The following is a 27,174-nucleotide window of genomic DNA, read 5'->3' as shown; positions in this document are numbered from 1 at the left end:
TACACGCACGACTTTTTATTTTTTTAGAATACTTGCCGACCCCCCCCCCCTTTTTTTCAATAGGTCCCGTCACTGGGCGAAGCTGCATATATGTGCCAAATATGAAGTCGAGTGCTTCAAATTTCGGACATTTTTCATGTTTCATAGCAATGTCCAAAAAACAGTCGAAAATCGCCAAAAAAGATGGATATCGGCGTCGGATCAGGGCCATTTCTTATAAGCTCAAAGTTAAAAAGGAGGCAAATTTCAATTTTGTAGCTCCAACGGTTCGAAGGTGATTCAGAAAAACACAAAAGACGAAAACGGGGAACGGAGAACGGACAAAGAGACAAAAAAAAATTATACGAGCGCAGATACTTTTGAAAAATTTGATTTCATCGATTTTCGAAAGTAACAAGTGGCATGACCAAAGTTCCGAAATAAGAAAAATTGTTGCAAATGGGATAGTGAATAGGAAAGTTAGAGAAGATGCTGGTACTTCGCGAGTTTTTAAAGAGCAACACGCAAATGTGAATAGTTAGAAGAAATGCATAAAAAAGTACTGACAGACTTAAATGGATGTTCAGTTCCAATCTATTAATAAACGTCAAGTCCTAATGGAATCTCAAAGAATTACACAACGGAGAGTGGATTATTTAAAAGCAATCGAACAATTTCGAGAGCAAAATAGGCCAATGGTGTTTTTAGACTAAACGTGGTTCGACACTCATGACACAGTAAAAACAGAATGGTGTGCTAACAGAAACAAGTGTGTACTACACGTGCCGCCTTCACATGGAAAACACAAAATGATTGGCCTATTTTCGCCTGCCAAAAACGTCAAAGATTCAAGGGTGGATTACCATGAAAACATGACCGCGGAAATATTTGAGGACTGGTTTGAAAATAAACGGTTGCCAAAGCTATCGGCAAATATTATTACTGTGTTGGATAATGCCTCGTATCCCTCAGCCCAAATTAGAAAAATGCCAAGAACTTCTTCATATAAAGAAGAAATTAAAGAATTTCTGTAAGAAAATGATTAATACTTTGAAGAGAGCTACACGAAAAACCAACTTCTGGAATTATTAAAAATAAAACATTTTAATAAAGGCTACAAAATCTATTCGATAGCACAACAAAACGGACATGAAATCTTGAGATTGTATGAGCTGAAAGTGCAAAGAAGAAATGACACTGCACCAAAATTTATTGATAGGACCACAAACGTAATTCAGCAAGAGGTAGCTAAATATCAGTACAAAGCTGGTCTAACTGTGAAAAACGAGTAACAAAAATAAATAAAAATAAAATAAAATAATAAAAAATAAATAAATAAATAATAAAATAAATAAAAAAATAAAATAAAATAAAATAAATAAAAAAATAATAAATTTATCGAGAACGATTAGTTGATCATTGAACTAGGTGGCGACAGTAGAGATAGTGACGATTCTTTAAGTGACTGACACTTTATTATTATTATATTTAATATTTCGTATATTAATAACGATACTATGTGGAAATGTGTAGGTAGATAAATTCCTAGGACGGTCCTGGAATGGTCACAGGTAAGGAGCTGCGGTTTTTTAGTAATAAACAGTGGGCAAAGTTAATCACGGGGTCGGTTGCAAAAGCACTATATTTCTGGTCTAAGTATACGAAACGTTTTTTCTTATTCTTCGGCACCAACCGCAATATTTTCAGTCGCGAGGACCGCCTGTGACGTCAAAACGTGGAAGCACGACGTAGACATACTGAATCCGGACAACTGGGCTTCGCAGGCGCGTTCGAACGAATGCCGAGGTCTCGTATTTGGAAAAGAAAATGATGCGAGACTATATTTAAGGGAACTGACGGTTAAAAAATTAGTCCTGCCCGTAAGCGGAACCCTGAAACTGTCGGAGGGGTCGCGAATTTCGTTCGAAGAGGAGACCGAAGACGATCTAAATTGCAAGTATTTCGCGGTGGAGTAAGGGGCGGGTTATGCCGGGTGTTTCGATTTCCGCAGTCACAATTGTTTTACATTGTCCCAAGTTTTTTTACAGTTATTTTCCACTTCGGGTATATGATTAGAACACTCTCTTCAACTAACTGTTCACTGATATTAATTCACACCGAGTTTTAATTACACCAGTTACGAGGGTGGACACTTTTGGCTTTTCATTATTGTATATGACTTTGTTTTTCAGTTTTGGCAATGTGATGGTAATCTAAGCGGCATATTGTTGGAGTTTTATTATATGAAAAATTATCAATAGTAATGTTATTCTAAATAAAGCCAGAACTATTTCTCTATAATTAAACCCGTTCTTCAGAAATCCAATAATTGTTTACGTTTACTACAGGCCCACTTACACGAATACGTTCACTGACATGACTGTCAGAATTGACAAACGTCAAAATTCAAAGCGTCGGAAATATCTCCGAAACATTCCGATTGCTCCCAAACCCGTGCGGTAAAATCCCGGAAATGTCCGAAATGGCTCGGATTCGTGCGAAACGACACTGACGTGGTAAAGTGACGCATCGAGCACGGGAGTAGAAAAACTCTTTATCTCACTCGTTTATCAAACACTCGCCCCGCTGCGCTCCGATCTTGCTAAATAAATTCGTGAGTCAAATGCCGTTTACCGCACTTGTTGCATAATAAACTTCGGATATTTCCGGGATATTTTGGATATTTTCTGAGATATTATCGCACGGCTTGAATTTTGACGTTTGTCATTTCTGACGGCCACGTCAGTGAAAGTATTCGTGTTGTTTCCACATTTAGGCGTGGAGTTGAAAGAGCTAAAATTCAAATACTGGGAGGATTTTGACAACTGGTCCAGCATGGAAACTGCCGACAACAGCGCCGTTCCACACACGGAACGCCTGCCCTGCCAAAACGATGACGTCATATTTCCCAAAGGGCTTAACTCGAGCGTGGCTCAGTTTATGTTCCACAGCACAGACACTTTTAAAAGTTTCAAAATCGGAAGCGATTTCTACAATACCGACGGACTGCAGGAGTTTCTGGATTCAGAGGACGGACGGGACTCCTTCAGGATATCGAAAAGGATTAGGGTAGATGACACACCCTGTCGAGACCCTACCGGTTGCCTGTGTTCGAAAACAAGGAGTGTGTTGTGCGATCGGAAACAACTTTTCGACTCCAAATGTCTTCACCCCGTCAATCCAGTGGGTTTCTGCTCCGAATACAAGCTGTGCGGTTAGTAAATTCGTCTTTGTAAATGTGTTATCCGAAGGCTCTTTTTTGATCACAACCCCGGTTTTCCGTGTGCTGTGGCCAGTTTTTCGGAAATATCATCCAGAAAACACACGACGTTGCCCGCTAGCAATGTGAAATTCATTGCAATTAAAATAAATAGAATTCTTCTTCTCAGTGGTATTCTCATGTCTGAGAAACTGTGATCTCACGGAATCGTGTACATCCATCAACTTTAGCTTTCCATGTTAAGATTCGATCTTTCATATGTCTGGTGTTTTCATAGTTTAGGATTCCGCTCCATACAGAAAGATTGAGAATGTTCCATATTCTGGTGAGGTTGCTCAAGGCTGCTCGCGCCATTGCTATTCGTATTTTTATTTCCTTTTCGGACCCGTCTTGGTTCACAAATTCATCATCTAAATCTATGTTTGTGATGTTCGGACGTGGAAGGATTCCCTCTCTGTCAATCACCATGAGCTTAGTCTTGCTGAGATTTATTTCCAGATCCATCCTAGCACTTTCACTTTCCACTCTGTTAAACGTCATCCTGTCATCCTCATTTCGGTCTCATCTCTCGCCAGCAACGTTGTATCGTCTACATATCGTAGGTTTGTCAGTTTTTTACCACCTATTGACACTCCTCCCTCGAAATCGTCTAGGGCTTTTCAGAGTATGTGTTCGCCGTAGGCGTTAAAAATCCTGGGGGACAATATGCATCCTTGTCGCACCCCCTTTTGTATATTGAAAGTCTGCGATGAGTAGTTATCTATTCCCACTATGGCTTCATTTGATTCATATAGGTTCCCAATTAGACTTGTTGGGTGATTCGCTACTCCCATTTCTCTCAGTATTTGCCACAAGCATTTCGATTTTACGCAGTCGAATGCTTTTTTATAATCAATAAAGCAGAATAACATATGGGAATTATATTCGGTTGATTGTTGGCCATGTCTTCGTATGCCAGATCTTGTTGCAAATGTCCAATAGTATGTCTATCGCCAGTTCCTCCGGTGTCTTTAATATTTCGGCGTTTATGTGATCTACTCCTGGTGACTTATTTGTCTTCAGATGTTGTTTGGCTTCTGGTATTGTTCTGAATATTCTCCTCGTAGATCTCGATTGTCACCGTAAAGTTCTTCGCAGTACTGTTTCCATCTATTCAGAACTTTTTCTGTCTCCCCGCTTTTATTTTCTATACCCAGTGTTTTAAGTTTAAATTTTCTGGACAGTAAATACACTTTCTGAAAAAGATCACTCGTTTGGTTTTTATTTATTTTTATCTTTTCTGAATTTCTCGACTAAGGGGACTTAAAAGGGGAAATCTGACAACACTGCTGTTAGCTAAGTTCGACATGCGCAATCAGTCGCAACAAAAATGAATAGGACATTCGAAGTTCTGCACATTCAAATACCCTCAGGTGTTGAATTTTATTGTTTGAGCTTTGGTAGTTTTTACTACTATTTATATTCTTTTATATTCTTACATTCCTTTTTCTTCCTAAATTTATTGGATATATTTGTGGCATTTTTTCCATTAGTTGTGGAAGCATGCGGGTGCAATAAATTGCTTAGCACAAAGTAAAAATTATTTAAAGAAAAACGGGAAATTTTAAATATTTTATTATACTTTGGGGGTTTCTTTTTTGAATAAAATTGTTTAACTTTTCAGTTATCTACACAACCTCAATAACTCAAGATATCTATAAAAATCTAGTCTTAGTATTTTTTTTCTCAATGAATGTCAATTATTAAGGGGGCCATTTTTGGGACCATTTTAAATAGAAGACTTCATATGAACACATGTTCTAAACATCTTAACCTTTGAGATATAGTGTGGTAAAGTTTTTCAAAAATAAAATATATTTCAATTTAACTTTATTTTATCTATTTAAGTTTACGTACTTTGTATTCGTACTTCTATTTTTTGAAGTATTTTAATAAAACAGACAGACAATTATTTAAGTGATAAATAATAACGATAAGAATTTTGTGCACGCTGTCATATTAACGACATTGTTATGACCATACATAATAATTTAACTAAGATTTATATAAGGTCTATTATTAAGGAAATAATTTAAGTACAAATATTTATTAATATTTATTATATATTATTATATTATATATATTATATTATATATTATATTATATACTATTATAAATTTATTAATATTATACAAATATTTATATGAGGTATATTATTAAGAAAATAATTTAGGTATTAATATTTATATAAGGTCTAAATTAAGGAAATAATTTAAGCACAAATATTTATTAAGGAAATCATCTAAACACTAATATTTATATAAGGTCTATTATTAAGGAAATAACATAAGCACAAATATTTATTAAGGAAATCATTTAAATACTAATATTTATATAAGGTCTATTATTAAGAAAATAATTTAAGTACCAATATTTATATAAGGTCTATTATTAAGGAAATAATTTAAGCACAAATATTTATATAGATATATTATTAAGGAAATAATTTAAATACTAATATTTATATAGAATCTATTATTAAGGATGTAATTTAAGTACTAATATTCAGATATTAAGGAAATAATTTACGCAACAAATATTTATATAGATTTAATATTAAAGAAATAATTTTAAAACATTGAAAAAAATCAAGAAATAAAATTTCTTTAGCAATGCTTGGCGATTGTGTTTTAAGAGAACTCAGGGGCGTAAAATCAATGTCTGTTGAAATTCCGTACTCCCGCGATGGGTATATTTTTTCTAAATGTGGTTCACTAAATAATGCCTCTTAAAACATGGTACGTACATATGTTCCAAATTTCATTAAAATATTTTTTAAAATGGACCCAAAAATCTGACCCTTAATTATTGACATTAATTTAGAAAACACCCTGTATAACAATACCTATGCCTGGCTAATATTTTTCGACTAATTACTTTTTCTTGCTTAGTTTAAAAAAAAGTATAGATAATTACCATAATCAGAAATATATTAAGTAATAAAGATATACAATTATAATAAAAGACAATGCTTTAGATAAGTATTACAATATAGAAAAATTTAATTAGATTTAGTTAGTAGTCAGTGGTCTACTAAGAGTGTTTATTTTTTAAAAAAATAATTTAACAATTAGGAACTGGTTTTCTTCAACCCAAAAAATGCAAACGAATTGACAACTAAGAACTTATTTTGTTCTATGCAATGCAAAGTCATTTAATAATTAACAGCTAAGAATAACCTCACTTTCTATTGTTAATTTGTTTGTTGAATGCGCAACTAATTGATAGATTTGTGTTTAGATGGCGCTGTTTTCGCAGCAGTCTTGGCAAAACAAACAAAATTAATGTTTAAATAATAATTGACAAAATGTAAATATCGAGACCATATACATATACATCTTGCTATCAGGGTCAAAAATAATTAAATTGATTTTTAGGCATCAATGTCTCAAGTGCTTAGTTCATTGTTGTTAATTCCTTTTCACAAAATGTTAATTTAAAGATCGCGTTGTCGTATAGGAGGCTACGTGTTGATGAAATGGAAGCCCGGTTTCAAATTATCGGCCATTAAAGAACGACTCAAACGATACACGTCTGACACGTACGCCAGCAAAGTTGCGAAGAGTGACAGAGAATACATTCAAGTCGTTTTCACCGAAAAAACGTATTCTGGAAATAGTTTGGACGAAATTAGTGATTTTTACAACGACCTTTTGCGCGGTAAGTGTTTCAGTTGAACATTCTGCTCATATGTATGGGGTGGCCCGATTATTACGGAATGGCATCTTATTCAAGATTAGACAAGAATGCTGTCTGGATGAACTTATACTTATAAGATATCATAGCAACAGATCACCGAGCATATTAAGGTATTTTTATATTCCTCGAAAAGTTCCAGATGCATTTCATAAACACTTTGCACTAGAATACAGCGGCGTAGTCAGTTTTTTTTTGTGAACGTCACAAAGTTTGAGATATAGACTTAATTTGTGTTTTTTAAATGTAGCACTCCGTATTTCTTTTAATAACTTCGTTAGGCTTATTATTAGCTTTTCAAACATATACTGGGTCACTCATGGTTTAAGTGTAAATGTCAAAGATCAGGTAAAAATATTTTTTTTTCACATAGACAAATGTGAGTGATTCTTTGTGAATTGTGATTTTTTAGGTCTTGTATTCTCTGTTCTTACTGGTGATTAATTAATCTAATGAAATTAGTTTTTAATTATGAACATATTTCATCACATTTTTTAGATGATATAATTTTTTGTCATTCAGAGAGGACCTACCATGTCCATTTCTAAGTTTTATCTATAAATTCTTAATTTTTTTTTTGTCGCAATATATGATTTAAAGTAGTGACCTCATAGATTTCTACTATCGAACTAAAAAAATTAAGTTAATATTTTAAGTTAACACTGAATTCCAGTTCAATAACTTTTGTCTTTAAAATTTAACGCATTTTTAAATATGAAACATACAAAAAAGTAGCACAATGATTTTTCCTAACTTCCAGTTACCCTCTGTGACGTCTCTGTACAATTAATACAAAACAAGATTTTATATTGGAGCTTTACTTTTACGTTACGTGTTTTATTTAACATTTTTAAGATTTTCAAATTTCAAATTTTCCGTTCCACGGTACTGATTCATTTATCCACGGTACTGGCATAAAATAAATTTGACTTCTAAAATCACATAAACATACTTGCAAACATACTTGCAACCCGATTCACAAGACGTTTCATAAATGTCAACTCAATCTGAAAATTAAAATTCAAAAATTAGATAAATTTAAAAGGCAAATGTTACTGAACCATAATTCAGATTCTCTCTGAAATTAGATTATATAAAAAATATGATGAAATATGTGTATGTGCATCTAAAAACCACAGTTAAAACAAAATTACTTTGGACCTTGGACATATGTTGATGGGAAGAAAGATGGTTTAACCCTGGGTCACCCTGTATAATACGTAAGAGCTATTCCAAATACGAAATGTGTTCAAAAAGTAAGGTGATTTTTGGAAACGACTTTTACCTATCTACTAAGCTTGAAGTCGATATCTGCGAATTTAGGACACTTAACACATTTCTTATGTAGGATGGAATATCGGGAACACTCTTTAAAATAAGCAAAAATCGTAAATACAAAAGTTTTAGCTATCTATACGGGCTATATCTTCATTTAAAAGAAACTAACATCTTTTAGTTATAGCCAATTTTCACTGTTACGGGGACCCTTTTTTCAGTTTTTTTGACACCCTGTACATTCTTGAATAATTATCAGGGATAAAAGTTTAAGAAGCCAAAATAAAAAAAAAATAGATGGACAAACCGTACGGAAGGTATCGTCGAAAAACTATGGAACAGAGAACGGAGAAACGGAGAACGGACAGACAAAAAAAATTTTTTTTTCAACGCTGATCGTTTCATCGATTTTTCGAAAGCAACAAGTGAATATTGGTTTTTGGGCAAAATTTTAGAGGATTTTAGAATTCTGTTGTAAATTTTTGTCGACAATAATTGCAATCACTCTCGAACAGTTAATCCGAAACATAGCAGATATCTGTAATATCGCGATCAATAATAAATGTCACTTGAACGATTAAAATATTGTTACGTTTCGATTCGGTAATCGGAGATAATCGCCGGTTTAACACCATTAATTGTTTTGAGTTAACAAATAGGAGCAACAACCTAAAGAATGACCGCAAGCACCGTGAAATTAGATGTCGAAAAATTGAAAAGGAACTGTAAATATATATTAATAGTATGAGAACGGCTCGGGCTTTCGTACGAGATGAAAACATCCGTACCGTTACTTTTTATTCCGTAGGTTAAATGAATGATGCAACGTTTGATTATTAAATTTGCCTTAAAAATATTATGTCACGAATGTTGCGTACTATCGTCGTTCCTATTCAAACTATCCATTAACTGATAATCTAGCTTCAGTTTTCAGGCACTCCATATTTTTGCTCGAATATTAGGTCTAGGTTTAGGTTTATTTATTTAACCAGAGTATACAAAATGTCAAAACAAAATATACAAAAACGTATAAAAAATAAAAGTGTAAAAAGAACGAGACAAACTTGTAAAAGTAGACAGGCTACACAGGTTAAAAATTTGAAAAGAATTGTTACCAAGAAGTTTTATATTACAGCCTGAGCAGAAAAACTTAATTAATTAGAATGTATTTCGATTAGGCGCTTGTAATGGGTGTTTTTTTTTCGATGTATAGAACTTTAAGTTGGCATTACTGTTCAAGATGGCGACCGATTTAACAGCTGTCAAGTGATTTATTCTCATTTTGGTTTGGCAATTCATCATGAATAGACTCACGCCTGAACAACGCTTGCAGATAGTGCAATTTTATTTCGAAAATAATGGTTCTGTACGGAATACGTAACGTGCACTGCGTCCATTTTATCGTCGACAAAATCTTCCATCAGAACAGTTAATTCGATTAACCATGAACCATGGAAGGTTTTCGCACCACGTTTACTCTTATTGATAACTCGCATCCCCAGAGACGCCGTACGGTGCGTACAGAAGAAGCTATTGCTGCTGTAGAGCCTAGCATTGAGGAAGACCCGAATGAGTCCATCCGCCATCGAGCACAGGAAGTGGATCTGTGTCCATCCTGGTTATGGAAGATTTTGCGGAAGGATCTTGGTTTACGTGCTTACAAAATCCAACCCGTGCAAGAATTGAAACCAAACGATCATCAAGTAAGGCGTAGTTTCGTCGAATGGGCCCAAAACGAGATTGCCGTTCTTCCCGATTTTCATAAGCGAATTTTGTTTAGCGATGAAGCGCCCTTCTGGTTGAATGGCTACGTCAGCAAACAAAACTGCCGGATTTGGAGCGAAGCTAGTCCTCAAGTGTATGTCGAAACACCGTTACATCCAGAAAAACTGACTGTTTGGTGCGCTTTATGGACTGGTGGAATCATTGGTCCGTACTTCTTCAAAAACGATGATGGGCAGAACGTTACAGTCAATGGTGATCGGTATAGAGCTATGATTACTAACACTTTCGTTCCTAAATTGAATAACCATGATGTCCAGGAGATGTGGTTTCAACAAGACGGCGCAACATGTCACACAGCTCGTGCCACAATCGATTTATTGACACGTTTGGTGACCGCCTAATTTCACGTTTTGGACCTGTGAATTGGCCTCCAAGATCTTGTGATTTAACACCGCTAGACTACTTTCTGTGGGGCTATGTAAAGTCATTGTTTTATGCGGATAAGCCACAAACGCTTGACCATTTGGAGGACAACATTCGCCGTGTTATTGCCGATATACGGCAACAAATGTTGGAAAAAGTCATCGAAAATTGGACGTCCAGATTGGACTACATCCGCGCCAGCCGAGACGGTCATATGCCAGAAATCATATTTGAAATGTAATGCCACAAGATTATCTTTCGGATAAATAAAATTCATGTCAATCGAATAATCCATCGTTGTTTTATTGCAACTTAAAGTTCCATACATCGAAAAAAAAAAACACCCCTTATATGAAAGTATATGGTAAAGTCATAATATGAAACTGTGCCCTACAGGATTCTCTATAGTCCAAACCAAGAGGGAGACCTTTTTTTTAAGACGAAACACTCTGACTGCATAGCTAGATCCACCCCATATGGTAAACTAAGAGGTTTTGCATTTTATTTCGGTTCAACTCTTCAGAGACGAATTTCCGCAGATTGTTGCGGTGTTGTTTGCAAATACTGTACACTTAATGGACTTAATAAAATGGGCAAAGTCATTCATATAAAACCGATCCATGCGGAACACCGTGACTATCTACGCTCTACACTCTGACCAACGTCAGTGAAATACGATTCGAAAAAAGATTCGACCGACTCTGACAAACCGATTGTAATCACTGTTCATTAGAAAAAAATGAAATTTTTAGTAGTCTAACAGCAACTCCTTCAGTATAATTTGAAAAATCTGGCTAAAAACAGGCAATATTGAAATAGGACGGTAGTTGTTTACATCATATTTGCTCTGCCTTTTTGAAAAGTGGAATCACTTCTGCACACTTAAATTGATCTGAGAATGTACTGGGGGCCAAATAGGCCTTATATAAATGTGTCAAAAGGGACACCAAAAGATCAGAACAAATAATCGGCTGTTTATATTATAGATATGTAAGCAAGACGAATTTCTTAAAGTTAAAATGATAAACTAAAGCATTTATCAAAATAACTGTGATTTCAATTTAGAAAATCAATTGAGTTGAAGTCTGAAAATCAAATATTATCTATTATATTATCTGAAATGCTGCGCGATGTCACAACTTGATTTTATGTTGATATTTGAAATTTATTAGATTTTATTTTTTTTTATTTATTTGATATTTATTTTTGTAAATATTAATTCAAGCGGAATCTTTTCTTGCGTCGCAAAATATTTTGATTTTTTTTAAAAGAAGGATTATTTTTTATTCTTAATATGTGTGTGCTTTATGGTCAGAAATCTAGAACTTCAATGGTGCAATCTGAGTCCGCCAAGTTTGTGAATGAGAAAATTAGAGTACAGTTAAGCTGAGATAAGTACGAAAGAAGTTGTTCAAATAAGTCTAAAAACAAATGGAAGTCGCACGGACAAGTTCTATAAACACATATTAAAATATCATTTAGTCGTTTTATTCCATTCCTTTCTTTACTAAGCTTATAAGGTCTAGATTGCTGGTTTCAAATTAAAAAGAAGAAGAAGCAATAGAGAAAAATATCACTTATAAAATAAAATATAAAAATATAAATAAAATTTAATGAAACCTTTTCTAAAGATAAGTTTAGTCGGTCAGTCTTCTTAGAAAGACATTTAACGTTCGAATGCATGACAGAAACATCTGTCAGAGATTAACACTATTGCTAAAACGTTGTTCATAGTAGATCCAGACGATTCTAGGCAATTACTCGGAAATTTGGTATTCATGGTGTGTTCTTACTGGCCATAAAGTTGGATCTTGGGTTACTTTCTTTAATTGTAACCTTAAAAGAGGAATGCATAACCTCTCAGAAAAGGAGCTTTAGCTACTCTGTAGTTGCGGAGTTGTAGTATCTGGGTGAAGCTTGTCAACATGCAAAATAAAACACCAAATAAAACACCAAAATTTATTTAGATCAGTTTTCAATCCGACACTCCGCAGACCATGCATACAATTTATAAGAATTATTAAGAGCTGAGTAAATTTTGGCCCTTAATAGCTTAAATTCAAGATCATCAAGCATCAAGATCAAGATCATTCTTAATCTTTTAAATTTTTTAAATATTTAGATTTTAAGTGGATTTTCTTGATTATATCCTGCGTGAACCACGGGCGATACTTTCGCTTAGCTTAGGAACATATTCATCGAAAATGTTGTAAAGTTTACAGTAAAAGTAAGTGCAGGCGTCATTGACTTTGTCAAAAGATTCAAGGAAGGTCCAATACGATGACTCATTAGATGGAAATTGGCATTCCAGAAATTATATTCATCACAAAATAATGTCGGAAAATTACGTTTTAAACTGTGACTGAAGTTCAGCTTACAAAAAACATTCAACGCAGGATGACGCCTGTGCTTAAGACACTAAACAATCTGTAGACCTCTCAACAGATGTTATTATAAAAAACAAGATCAAGAAATTGTACTGAGTTAAATTGAAAACGAGCAGAAAGTCATTCAATGCTGAAATATTTGCATTTCTCAGGTTATATCCGCCCCTAGAAGAGAAAGATCTGTCACTGCGATAACTTAAGTAGTGACTAGGAAATAATGCGTTAGTGTAAATTGAGTCGTTAAACCACGTTTCCGTTAAAGCTACAATCTACAATTGGACGAAACGGCATTAAAAAAATTCAAATATTTTATATAGAAGTGGGATTTGGCGCCCAAACTGCTAATTTAAATTTTTGGCCAATTTATGTAGCTCTTTAAAAAAAAAATGATTTTCTATCTATCTATTAATTAATTAAATTTCTTTAGAAATGATTAAAGCTGGTAAGAATAATTTTTTATTTTAACAGAAATAGACAGGTGAAATTCCGTATACGCCCGCCACTGGTGTATTTCATAATTTTTATTTTAACAGAAATCAGTGACGTACCATCTATGTGTGCCAAAATAGACAGGTGAAATTCCGTATACGCCCGCCACTGGTGTATTTCAAAAAAATTAAGGTACACCAAGTATTGCCTCTCGATACATAGTACATGTATTAAAATATTAAATTAAATTAAAATATCTAAAGTGGTGTAACACTCCACGCGGTACATGAAATTGCCACATCTAATGCGCTTTTTAGACGGAAGCTCTCTGGTCGAAAATGTTCAAATGTTTGTTTCGAGTCCTTATTTTGAACAAGGCGAGGGTTACCGGAACACCATCTCCATGATATTCGGCACTTTCTTCGGAGCTGCGCTCGTGTTTGGCGTCCTGTTTTTGGTGTATTCGCCGAAGTTTTCAAACGTCAATTGGAGTAATAGGTACGTTATATGTACAAGGTCGTCCAAATTCGAGGGGCCTCTATGGCTTTAAGCATTTGCAGCATAGTTAGCACAAAACTAATAAGCACGTTACGGGTTCGATTTTCGAAAGAAGTAGAAAAACAAAAACTGCATCATGATATGTCAAAGCGTTTCTGAGCTCCAGGGTGATTCTACAAAATATTTCTAAAAACTCTCTATAACTTTTTTATTTGTAAAGATAGAGATTTTTGTTAAAAACATTTTTCGAAGATTTTTAAGTTTCACCGATTTTGTCTTCAAGCCTTTAGTTCACGAGATTTAACACAAAGTTATATTTTTTTAAATATGCTTTTAAAAAAAATAGTTTTCTAATAAAATTTCCTGTCAAACGATGTGCCATACACCTATTTTTATTAAGTAGTCAAAAAGATATCTGCAATTTTTAATAATTACCATAGTAGGCTGTGCTTAACTCTGACCTATGCAGTTTTACGGTATCTGTCTAGGTAGCTATGATCAGATAAACACAATTGTCGTGATACACAAGCCCAAGTGTCAAAATGGCGTCGTCGTCAAGCTATAAAAATGAAAATTTTGAAATGTACGACATGATAACACGTTATATTGAAAGTAACGAAAATCGACAGACGGCGTTAAATGTATATTTCCAAAGATATCCAGAAAGAAGGCGACCTAGCTCAAAAAATTTTTTGAATTTAAAATGTCATCTACAAGAATACTGATCCTTTACAAAATCCCGGCCTAGGACGTGCATATTAGTTTTGTTCTAACTATGCTGCAAATGCTTAAAGTCAGAGAGCCCCTGAAATTAGAACCGTGTTAAAGGTTGTCCTAAAATTGACTTATTTATTATATATTCCCAAAAACTAAAACAAACAAAAAAATCTAAAGCCTGTTTTAAAAAGGTGTGGAGTAATACAATCTAATATGCAAAGGTGCCACAAAATGCGGAAATATACGCCATTTTTTGTTTATGTACTAGTAGGCCATGCATATAGTTGTCAATGTCAGTTAATTACATAACCTTTATTCTTTATTGAATTTTGTGTTCTGTCACACCCAATTTATTGATATTGTGCTGTAAAGTTCCTGTAACCTTTCAAACGTGTTTTATTCGTGACGCTTAAGTATAGCGAACTGAATATTGCATTGTTGAATGCTAGATTGTTAACGATTTTTAAAAGATACAGTAACTGAGTGATTATGGTTCTGTTGTTTAGGGTTCCCTCTCGCAAATTTAAGGAATTTCTTTTCATTTTTTTAATTATTATACATTTACTATAACAATGCTTCCAAATTATGCTACCATATTCAAGTTTCGAATACACTAGCTTATAAAAAAGGATTTGTCTAGAGTTTTTTTGAGTAATTTTTCTTGCATTTCTAATTAAGAAACCATTTCGTGTCAAATGTAACGCCAGGTCGTCTTCTGTCGTGGTGGCAGTAAAATCAACCAAAATATTATTTAAATGTTTAAGCCTTTGCTTCATGTTATGTGTAAATGATAGATAATACAAAAAAAAACTTAACAACTTACATAAAACTTACTTAAAACTTAATAACAACAACAAGATGCAATTCATGTAAAAACAAGGTCAGAATCCATATCAAAATAAGTGAGAAGGAATTCTTCCGAAAGAAAGTTATGTCAAACAAATAAAAAATCAGAACGGTACCATCTATACTAATCTACTAATAAGACCGTGAAATGTCAAACGAATTTAATAACTTTTATAGCGTCTTGGGTCAACATTTTGCAAAGAAAATCAAACAAATACCTAAATACAAGAATAACATCCCTACTTTGCATAGCTCGATGTATTTAAGCCACGTGTCTTCCTCTGAGGTTGAAAAAACAATACAAAACTTAAAGTTAAAACATCACCTAGATTGGGACCACATAAGGAGCGTAAACTTAAAAGCAATTATGGGAATATTCGATTCAGAATGTTTCCCAGAGTGCCTAAAAGTTGGTATTATTGAACGCTTATTGAAAAAAGGAGACAAACTGGAAGTAGTTAACTACAGGTCTCTTTGTTGTTTTTTTTTTCTAAACACGTAGAACAGGTAATGAAAAATAGAATAGGTAATGAAAAAAAAGTACGTGGCTTGCTCAAGTTACATAAATAACCTTCCAAAAATAGGCAGCTTAAAATTTGATAATTATGAATACTGTTTTTTTATTATTTTTTTTAATTTACTTTTTTTGGTAAACAAATTAAGAGTGCTTCTGATAAACTTGACGTATATAAAAGATTTCCTTGATATCAAACAATTTAATCATTATTTAATTTTATCGACGTTTAAAAAAGTTGTTTTGTAACTTATTAAAGACATAATACTCTTTTAAACCGACCAAATGATGAAATCTAACCAAAAAAAAGGATATCTTGGCAAATTCGATTTATCTATACACATTTCCATATTTTTTCCAGGAAAAACACGCCCAACTAGCTATTAATGATTTTTGTTATCAGGAATTATAAACGAATCGAAAAATCGCGAAACTTTTATCAGCCGTGAATTCCTGTTATCTACATTTAAACAAACAACGATCAATATTCGTTGCTTTTTACAGACAGTAATCAGATTATGAATTTGTTACCGTTCTCTCAAAGTGTGCTTCCATTATCCCATCGGATCTTCAAATATATGTTGGTTATTATTAAAGTTCCATCTTAAGCTTCCTGTTTTCCCAATCATTTTCCCGTAAATATCTTCTGTTCGTGATCCCATTTCGATCAAAGTTTGCCCCGAACGTACCCCCTCCCCCCAATTGTTTAAAAAAATACTTATTTCGACCGCCTAGAGCAACATCATTTTGTAAAACTCCAAACAAGTTAAATTCCCGTTGCACATGAATTTAACCTTTTTCGCTACTCCAAAAGTTGTTTATAATTGAAAATACTCTTTGTTCCTCTGCATTAGTGTCGAATATCAACCATCAAAAATATGTTTTTAAACCCCAGTTGCCTTTTCGTACAATTATCAAAATTTTCAAGCCATTACAAATTCCCTTATTAAAGAAATTTCGTCAAATGCATCTTCATTTATCAATGTTTCATTAAACAATAAAATAGTTTTTTCTACTCCCGTCTGCAAAATACCTAATTACCCACCGATCTATCGTGCGGGAAGCGTCACTTTACCGCGTCAGCTTCGTTTCTCACGAATCCGAGCCACTTCGGATATTTCCGGTATTTTACCGCACGGATTTGGGAGCAATCGGATGTTTTCGGAGATATTTCCCACGCTTTGCATTTTGACGTTTGTCAATTCTGACGATCATGTCAGTGAGTGTGTTCGTGTTGTTTTACGAAAATGTACCTAAAAACTAATGGTCGTAGAAAAAGTATAGTATGCAACACGTTCGGTAAACTTTTTAACTCACTCGTTTATTAAAAACTCGCTCCGCTCATGTCAAATAAACTCGTGAGTCAAATGCTGTTTACCGCACTTGTTGCATAATATACTATTATTGCGGGTTCAATTTTTGAGTAACGTGGCATGTGGTAATACCCATTCAAATGTCTCCAAAATTTGAAACGATGGAGTTTCCGATAAGTTGTTTCTATGGAATTACGATTTGTAAAGCAAGAATGAAGCATTGTTCATCGTCCCTTTGCAATTTTGTCTATGATCGGTAAGCGTCACACCCAGATAGTTACATTCTTTCGCGATTTATTGTTTCTTGATTTACTTTTAGATATTTTCCTTCTTCTTGGATCATTAGATACTGGCTTTTCTTTAGATTAAGATCCAGATCGCAGACTTTTGTCTCATCGTGTGCCAAAAAAGTTGCACAATTTCAAAAAGCAAAATTATTTGTCACGTTCTTTTGAGCATCCTAAAGATCTCTTCAACTTTTATATTTATTTGTACTGGGTTATTCATTAGACTTTGACACCCACCTACAGGGTTACTTTTGAAAGATAGAAAAAAAAATTATTTAACTTACGCTGCAGATCTTTAGTTTTGATTAGTTGTCAAAAGTAAAACATTGTTAAAACATTTGCAAACATAGATGACGTGGTTGCCATCAAGGCAAACTTGACCATTTTTAAACAAAAAATGTCAATAAACTATAGGATTTAAGCTAATAATATATAGGGCATTCCATTTAAGAAAATGATGTTGCTGTCATTTTGATAGCTTGCGATGGATGGATTACATTTTACATTTGCATAAGATAATAGAGCAAAAATCTTCAAACTTTTGTATTTACACACAAAATATAATGAATAACCCTGTACTTACATTGTTGAGACCAATTTAATAAAATAGAATATAAATATATCTGGGATAAGCAACAAGTCCTCTTCGCTCCCATATCAGATAACTTTCCTCCGTCCCTACTTCTGCTGCAATTGTGGCCACACAGATTCTTAACTGCGTTGATTATCACCAACACGTTTTGTCCTATTCCTGGCTCATATTCCACAGATCGAGATCGACTTTGTCAAGGCACTCTTTCTTCTAGCTCGGATTTTCTTTTGTACGGATGTTCCAGGTTAATAAATTCCCGACCCCTATCGAGCTACATGTTCGCAAGGTACGACAATTTGGAAGATAGGGCTAATATCTACGAAGCCCCATCAGTAGCTGGGTCGGTGCTGAGTTTGGACAAATCCTTTGAGAATCCTGTGTACGGAATAACTCCTTCCACCAGTACGACTAGCAACGAGACCAACACGCAAAAAAACGACCAGGTATTTAGACTATATACAGGGTGGCTCACAGCCATATTAGACGTCTCTTTGGCGAAAAAAAAACAAGGTCAGGACCTTTTCCGTAAACTTTGCCCAATTTTTCATGTCATTGATTTTGTATTGCTTGAAATGTCAGCAAACAATTCGTTAGTTCGGCAGAAGTTGTGACTAATTGTGACTCTATTAAAACAAGGTTACTTTACAGACCAAAAATACACAAGAAGTACGTTTCCAAGACCTTTAAAACCTTTAAAAATTTACCTAAAATAAAATGTTATACGTTCCTATACCTATCTTTGGTGGTTTTCGAAAAATTATCAATTTTCTTTATTTTTATTACATATTTTTATTACCACTGGGACTAGTGGAAAGTTAGAATTGTGGACGTAGCAAATTTGCCAAAATTAAGAAAAATGTTATAAACCGTTTTACAAAAAACATAAAAAAAATATTTACACTCACAAAATATTAGGTACTGCGAAGGTTCTAACTGTTCACCATCAAATTCTAAACACTTGCGGTGAGGTGAACCTTCTTTATCCTCGATGGATCTATTTATTCAAAGCATGGTACACTACGATAACGTAACTTTTCCTTGCTCTGCACAGGGGTCAAATGGACGCGTGAGTTTAACGCTCCCCATAGGTAAAAATCTAATGGCGTGAGATCGGGAGATCTTGCTGGCCATTCCCACGGCCCCAAACGTCCAAACCAATAGTAATTCTGGTGAAGCCACTTCATTACAGTGAATCTGTGAACATCTGGTTGGTACCACTGTTCATAATTAAGGTATTTTGAAGCATTCGAAGGTTCATCATAAATTTAAAAACTTACTTTATTATCTTCTAACAGGAAAACATATTTAAACTAAATTTCCATTGAAATTCCTTTTCTTTGCTTGTATCTTCTATTGAAAATACCTTTTTTGCTTCGTCGGAGCAATTAAGTCCTCCTGCATGAGGACCATCTACCAAAATTCTATAAATGGTGCTGCTAGCAATACCCGAGCTATCTGCTGCGTTACCAATGGAACTATTTGGATAAGCATGAAAATATACCAAAACGTTTATTACATTTTGTTTTTGTTGCATCGTCTATTGCATAATAAACAAGTTTATCAAAGCAGCTGTAAAATGCAGGTTTCCTTCCATTTTGAATCGATTTTATCGACAAAATTTGCGGCACAATCAATAGTGAGTAAATCTTTGTTGAAGTCTGAAAGGGGAAATGAATTATGGCAAAGTAATCCATTTATCAAAGAAATTTGAATTTATTTCCGAAGATTTAGGTATATAGACATGTCATTCGAAAGGGAATTTAATTTAATTTAATAATATACAGAGTGTTTCGTTAAAAAATATACTTTTTTCTACTCCCGTCTGTAGAATACCTAATTACCCACCGATCTAGCGTGCGGGAAGCGTCATTTTACCACGTCAGTTTCGTTTCCCATGAATCCGAGCCACTTCGGACATTTCCGGGATTTTACCGCACGGATTTGGAAGCAATTTCGACGTTTGTCAATTCTGACAGTCATGTCAGTGAGTGTATTCGTGTTGTTTTGCGAAAATGTACCCAAAAACTAACGGTCGTAAAAAAAGTATAGTATGCAACACGTTCCGTAAACTTTTTAACTCACTCGTTTATTAAACACTCGCTCCGCTCGTGTCAAATAAACTCGTGAGTCAAATGCCGTTTACCGCACTTGTTGCATAATATACCTATTAACCATTTTTATATCTGGCGGACATTCTTTGGTATATGCGTCCAACTTTGTTTACAAGTTCGGCCCATATTATTTCTCTAGGATTCAAATCGGAGTGATAAGGTAGTATCTAAGAGTTATATTACCGGATTTTTTTTATGATCTCGTCTACGCAATAAGTGTTTTATCGTACGTTTAGTTATTAAAACTTCAACTAGTTGCATTTTTGTATAACTGTCTTCAACATAAAAGTCACGCTACCAACGAACTCTTGCAATACCTGTTTTTTGCTTCTGATGGTTGGATCCAGAATTTATTACCCAATGTTCAAAAAGTTCACTTATCATGTCCTAATGAGTAGTCTAATGTTTTTGCTGAAAGTAGGCACTGTGTAAAATATATATTCTTTTTCCTATAGATGCCACTTTTGCTTTATAGTGTAATGGGTGTCGAACCAAGTTTATTAAAAAAATATTATTTAATATTCCCATAATCTTTGTAAATAATTCGCCCTGTCATGTTTATCTATTTTACAGCTTATATAAGTTTTTTGTGATAATCTTCGTTCAGTTTTAATGTATATCCAGATGCCCAGAGAGCGTTTTACGTGTAAAATTGTTTAATTGTGTAATAAATGGAATGAAATGAAATAAGTGGCCGTACCATATCAATCTGTTAGTTTCGCGACAGTTAAAATGCTGGCTATTTTATTTTATTGTAAATAAACTCCGATGGTGATAAATAGGCCATTGTGAGACACCCTGTATAACATAATTATGGACACAGCAATTTTGATTGGAGTGTTTTCACTATTTCTAAATCAAATACACAATATTTTAAACTTACACTTTAAAAAGTGCCAAGTAAGAAAAAAAAAATCATTGATATTTTGCCGTGAAAATATAATCATTAATCACGGCTAATAGTTTGTAATGTCTTGTTTTTTCTTTTTTCAATTGGATGTCGGATTGATAATGTACTAGCTTCAATTGCAACACAACTTGGCCATATTACAATCATAAATATCATTGTTTAAGTATAGAAATAATGAAAGAAATTCCAGAAAGGAAATATGCCAGTTGGGTTTATAAACTACAAATTTATATTTATATATATATATATATATATATATATATATATATATATATATATATATATATATATATATATATATATATATATATATATATGATGACACTATATTCCGGGATATCATCCGTTCGCTTGTTGAACTCCGACTGGAATCCCGCATCCGACTGAAATCCTGCAGGCATCAACACGACATATCAACGGCATACAAACCTGATCATACCACCGGAGCAATACTAAGAAACCCAAAACAAAAAATTACTCTGGAAAACCAAGGAGTATACAGTGTAGCAAGCGGATCGTGCAGCCTGACGTATGTGGGACAGACCAACAGAAGGATTTCAACCAGGCTCGAGGAACATCGTCTAGCCATAAGAAACAAACAAACAACATCTGCTTTGTTTCAGCACCAACATCAGACAGGCCATAAAATTGATTTCGGTACTTGCAAACAAATAGTTAATATTCCTGATTTTAGGACTAGGATTATACGAGAGGCCATCGAGATAGAAAAGTCCGGACACCTGAATACGAGAGACGACGCTCTGCATTTATCCAATGCGTGGAGAACGATAATCAAACAGCAGAGCGATACGCAGCAGCCAACGGGGACATCGCAACTACGATCGGGCGAAATTAGCAACGCGACAATTCGGGGGGCGGAGCCACCTCCCCTCCCGCACAAGCGGCATCGTTACCATCTCCGGCGCAGAATATAAATACCGCACGCACCGCCGATAACCTCCCAGTGTTCGAAGTGTTTTCGGAGCGCGAGCATTGAAGATGCTAAGTGAGATTTTAGCGAAAAGTCTGCAGGATTCCAGTCGGATGCAGGATTCTAGTCGGAGTTCAACAAGCGAACGGATGATATCCCGGAATATAGTGTCATCACATTTTTCCATACGTGAATCAATACGGAAATCTACCGAAATGTCGCTTTTAGAAGGAAATTACGCCCGGCTCTCCTGAAGAATATTCCGAGATCGAGTTGGATGACAGCAAGGCCAGTTACGCGACACAGGCAACCGAAGATGTCGAGGAATTGTTACTTAAAGATCTGTAACAATTAATAATAATTACTAATTTATTGTCTAACGGATTGATGAAAGATAGTTGAATTAGAAAAAAGTTGCAATATTTAATAAGGTGCTGTTAAGAATAAAAAAAAATCGAATTAGTTTTATTCTTATGTTGTTTAAGGAGATGTAAAAAAAATAAAGTTCACTTCTTCTTTGCCGTTTCGGCGAAATCATCAATGTTATTATTTCATATACGCGGTGTGTTGAAAAATTAAATTTTATCAAGATGTCTATTCAGCAAAAGTAATTTTGTCTAATCATCGTCGATTCTTTGTTAAATGCTTCCTTTGAAAGTAGAATGTTAAAAGGCCTGTATATTAAAGAAGAAAAAGAAGTAAATTTACGAGAATACGAGGTGTGTTCAAGAAGTAAGTTGACTTTTAAGTTTTATCAAAAAGTTATTTATTTGTCAAAATTAATTGTAATTTTTGGGAATAGGAAAAAGTCGCAGGGTGAGGCATGAATGAAATGAAATGGAAATAAGTGTCATCAGTAGACCAATAATGCTAAATATGTGGCAATGAATGATAACCCGAGAACAATAAAATACCTACAAAATTTTGGTCTTGAACAAATTTTACCGAAAATTCTAAAATCAAATCACTTCGTCATCAACAGAAAGCCTGTTTTTTAGTTCTTCACATGATCTAAATTCATCGGATATAGGTGTGTTAGTGTACTCAATCAGACCTTTCTTCCATTTGACAGTTGAAGCAAGCCTGTCGTTTGCATAAAGCGTACGTCTTCTTTTGAATTCCAGGTTCAGCAGTTCATGAATTACAGGACTGTTGAAGGACAGTTGTATGTATGTAACTCGAAAGTTCCAACTATATCAGTTGGTTCCCCAAACTCTTGTAGATTTATGTTATCGTTCATATCTTGTTCGTCAAGGTATACACGTCGGGTGGAATATAGACCGCGTCAATATGTTCTGTAAATATAAATATTTTTTCACGTTATTTTTAGAATAAATTTACAAGGAATGGAATGCTACAATACATATGAATACGTAACTGCAAATAGTACTTACGACTTTCATTGTTATTGTCCTCATCCATCACGATCTCCTCCATAGCCGCCTCTGATTCCTTTTGAGTCAAATACCTCGGAAATGCCATATTTTACGAACTGTAACGTTCACTGCACAAAGCACAAATAAATACTAAAGAACACGCAAATTGTTGGATGTTTATTCTACATGGGCTAACTTGTCTAGACTTGCAATAACAAAGTTTTGTTTCGCAGATAAAACCAGTGGTGCATTCATGCACCAGTAAATATTTTCAAAAAATAAAGCCTAATCAATATAGTATTTCCAATATATGTTTTCTGCGATGTAATCTACATGCTATAGACTTAACAAAAATGGCAATACAAATCCAAAATATTTTTTTTACTATTTTGGATTTACTTGAAAATATGATATAAATTTATGTACCGCTTTTGTTAACTTTTGAAGTCATATATAAGATTTTTACGGTTTTATGTCCTTTAGTAGTGATAATAATAAAATTTCTAAATGGATGTGCAAAAATATTTCCTGAATGTGACAAAAAAAATCATAGAATAGGTGGTGCATTAACGCACCACTGTGACAAAATGGGTACATTAATAATGATACTATGTAGAAATGTAATGAAATAGAAGGTAATAAATTGTTACTTTGTACTAATTTTTGATATACAAGTTTCAAGAATTGCTCGCCGAAAAAGATTGAAAACGTACTTATATCCCGTTTGTTTGTGTAGGTAGATAAATTCCTAGGACGGTCCTGGAATAACTACGGGTAACGTTTTGCTCGGCAGGATGTTCTATAAGGGGTTGCGGTTTTGGAGTAATAAACAGTAGCCATAGTTAATCACGGGGTAGGTTGTAAAATCACTATATTTCTGGTCGAAGTATAACAACCGTCAATAAGATCGAATGCGTCAATTTTATGGCAGTGTCTTCTCAAGATCCCATTAAATCTCCATGCAAAAGAGAGTTAAGTGTTAGTGGCTGAAATGTAAGATCATAAAAATATCATACCCACCAGAAGCGGCTAATTTTTACAGTAGTAGCTATATGGTATCAGCTATACGACATTCTTCCAGGCATCAAGGACAATCTACACTGCCAAAGTCAAATTAAAGAAGTTTTTTAGGAATCGCGCCTCTCGCAGAAGCATTTGCAGTACGCAAGCAGTACGTTTGACCGAATTCTCATTTGCGATGTAAAAAATGGCAAACGGTAAATCTACGAGTGGTACTGGTGTAAGTGCGTGGAGTAGACGCACTGTTTAGTCATGGTACCATCTGGCTAGAAAGTGTTCGTATCATAATATAAAACGACCGTTAAAGCCGTCGCATTTAAAAAAATATCTTTCATAGCCAGTAGTAAATGGAATGTCAGACTATAGGCTATTTCAGAAAAGCGTCGGGTATTTGTTTTTTTTTAATTATTTGGACAGTCGCAGAAACACAGAAAGAACATTGATAGTCTCGTTTTTGACGCATTTGCTGTTTTGTTTTTAAGAGATGGGTCATAGCCATCTAGCTACTTAACAACATAATTTTTATTATATTAATAAAGCAAGATTATTTTCGATATATTACGTAAAAAGTCTCTTGTATAGTAAGAACTGCTTATTTCTATATTATTTTTATTTGATTTAGTTGATTTACTATGGTCTCCAATCAACCAAAAAATGAAAAAAATTGAATTTTGAGCTTAATTTTCAAAAGAACTTTATACCGATGTATATTTTTGAAATGCGCAAACGATTTACAATTAATGAAAAAATAATATATAGGGTGTTCCATTTAAAAAAACAAATATTTGCATCATATCTAAAAACGGTTAGAGCGAGTAAAAAAAACTACGCCACTGCATTCTACGGAAAAAAGTCTCTAAGAAGGTCTTGTTACTCTACAATAACTTAAAAGATTTCACCCTGTATCTCAAAAACATTACAATAAAAATAAACATTTACAAACCTTAAAAATTCTTACATAGTTTCTTTTTCATGGCACACCTATGCTACCATAAAAAACAGGAACAATATCACTTACTAAAAACTGTACCTTACAAACCAAAATATAAAATATTCTAGAAAATTTGACAGTAATTGAAACTCATCTGATTTTTTAATGATGTCAGAGATATTTTTAATTTTTTACACCTTCTTGCTCATTACCCATCAGAATACAATTGATGGTAATTCATTCTTCCTTCCTACAATTAATAACCACCTTAAAAAAGATATTGTAAAGTTTTCCTACCTCATTTTCCACGTAAAATGGAATAAAATAACCGGATAATCCAACAAGAAGTTCCAATTCACTATTTTTTGTTCCCTTTAACGTTTCTTGCATTTTAATTAAATAATGATTATTATTTCGTCTTTATTATCCAAAAAGCAAGTAAAATTTTTAAAAAACGATATATAAAGAAAACGATTATACAAAGAAAACAATAAAATAAATAATTAAGAAACATTGGAAGTCCTTATACAAGTCACTTTTTTTTTTAATTAAATAAGGATAAGTCGTCTAAAAAATATATCTATCTCCTTCGAAACTCTCTAGAACGATTCTACAATTGATGTTGTTATTTAAATCTACAGATTCACGTTTTTGCTGATTTTTCTTTTATTAAATCTAAAAAATGTATGGTTGTTTCGGTCAGGTTTTTCAAAAGATAGCCACAACTAGAATAACAAATCACTGAGGAATACTTGGCAATGCGGTAACGGCTCAAATATTGAGAAAAAAAAGGTCGTAGTCTCTTATGGCCCAGTGCTTGAATGTCTGCACTTTTCCATTCTCCATATAAAGTACAGTCTCGATTATCCGAAATAACGTGGACCAAAGTGATTGGGAATAATCTATATTTCGGTAAATCCGACATTTATGAAATACAAGCATAAAAACATGGAACAAATAATTAAATGCAATGTAAAATTTAAAATATATATCCCATTTTTTACTTTACTTTTTCTTTACTGACGAAATTTAAAAAAAAAACAATTTTTAAATCGATTCGCATTCATTCAGCCTTTTTTTGTTTTTATGCAAAACAGAAAAAGCATTAGGACGAATATTCTTGAAGGCTCGAGGTTTTACTAACTTATCGATACATAATAATGGAAGTTTGTGTCTTCCAGAAGCATTATAGCATGCAACAACAGTGATACGTTCCTTGATACATTTGTAAAGAGGTACTTCAACTTCCAAGCTAAGATATGGTCTCCCAATCTTCATCGTGCTGGCCTTTGGTCGCAATTAAGGAAGTTCAGTTTGGGACAATTCCGTCTTCTGACCCAGCCTGTTCCTACTTGCCCTTTGACTATTTTGCTTAAATCCCATGTTACAAACAACTCTGTGGAGGGTGACGCGGCTTATATTTATATCGGTTTTATCTTCTTCTAGCTTCATTTGCACCTTATCAAACAATTTCGCTTTGATAAAGACAATATATTTTCCTTCTAATTTCCTGATCACTATTGTCTATACGGTGAGTTTAAAAATCACTACGTTTATTCATGTCCGAAACTTGAAGCAATGGACTTCATATTTGGCAAATCTATGCAGCTTTGCTCCGGGACGGAACTTAAAATGGGGGAGCTGGGGCGTCGGGAAATATTTAAAAAAAATTAAAAATCGCGTGTGCGAGGGTCTACAAAAAAGACCAGAGGAAACGAGAAAACCATTTACTCCATTGGAAAAATTCGGATGCTAGGAAACTAAGGAGATCCAGGGTTATATCCTCTATTTCGAAAATTGTTGAATTATATACAGGGTACGTCGTTTGTGAACAAAAAATTCTAATAGATGCTAGAAATTTCCGCTTTTGTGGGTGAATTATGAAAAACCTTGAAAGATGTGATAATTTGATATGAAAAGTATCCTAAACTGTGCCGTGAGAGAGTTTAAGGTTT

At 33.9% G+C, this 27,174-nt stretch overlaps 1 protein-coding gene across 1 annotated transcript; it reads left to right on the top strand.

Moving 5' to 3' along the window:
* Positions 1 to 2,814: 2,814 nt before the first annotated feature.
* On the top strand, positions 2,815 to 22,353 carry LOC132706460 (protein amnionless-like). The gene is made up of 5 exons (XM_060677809.1): positions 2,815 to 3,193; positions 6,698 to 6,898; positions 13,491 to 13,671; positions 18,185 to 18,383; positions 22,121 to 22,353. The coding sequence occupies exons 1-5, from the start codon at positions 2,815 to 2,817 to the stop codon at positions 22,238 to 22,240; spliced, it is 1,080 nt and encodes a 359-aa protein (XP_060533792.1). The 3' UTR covers positions 22,241 to 22,353.
* Positions 22,354 to 27,174: the final 4,821 nt, after the last annotated feature.

Source organism: Cylas formicarius, unplaced genomic scaffold (assembly GCF_029955315.1).
Source record: "Cylas formicarius isolate icCylForm1 unplaced genomic scaffold, icCylForm1.1 PGA_scaffold_8__14_contigs__length_24414737, whole genome shotgun sequence".
Classification (NCBI taxonomy): Eukaryota; Metazoa; Arthropoda; class Insecta; order Coleoptera; family Brentidae; genus Cylas; species Cylas formicarius.
Note: the sequence above shows the minus strand (reverse complement) of the source record. Positions and strands in the feature narration are given on the sequence as shown.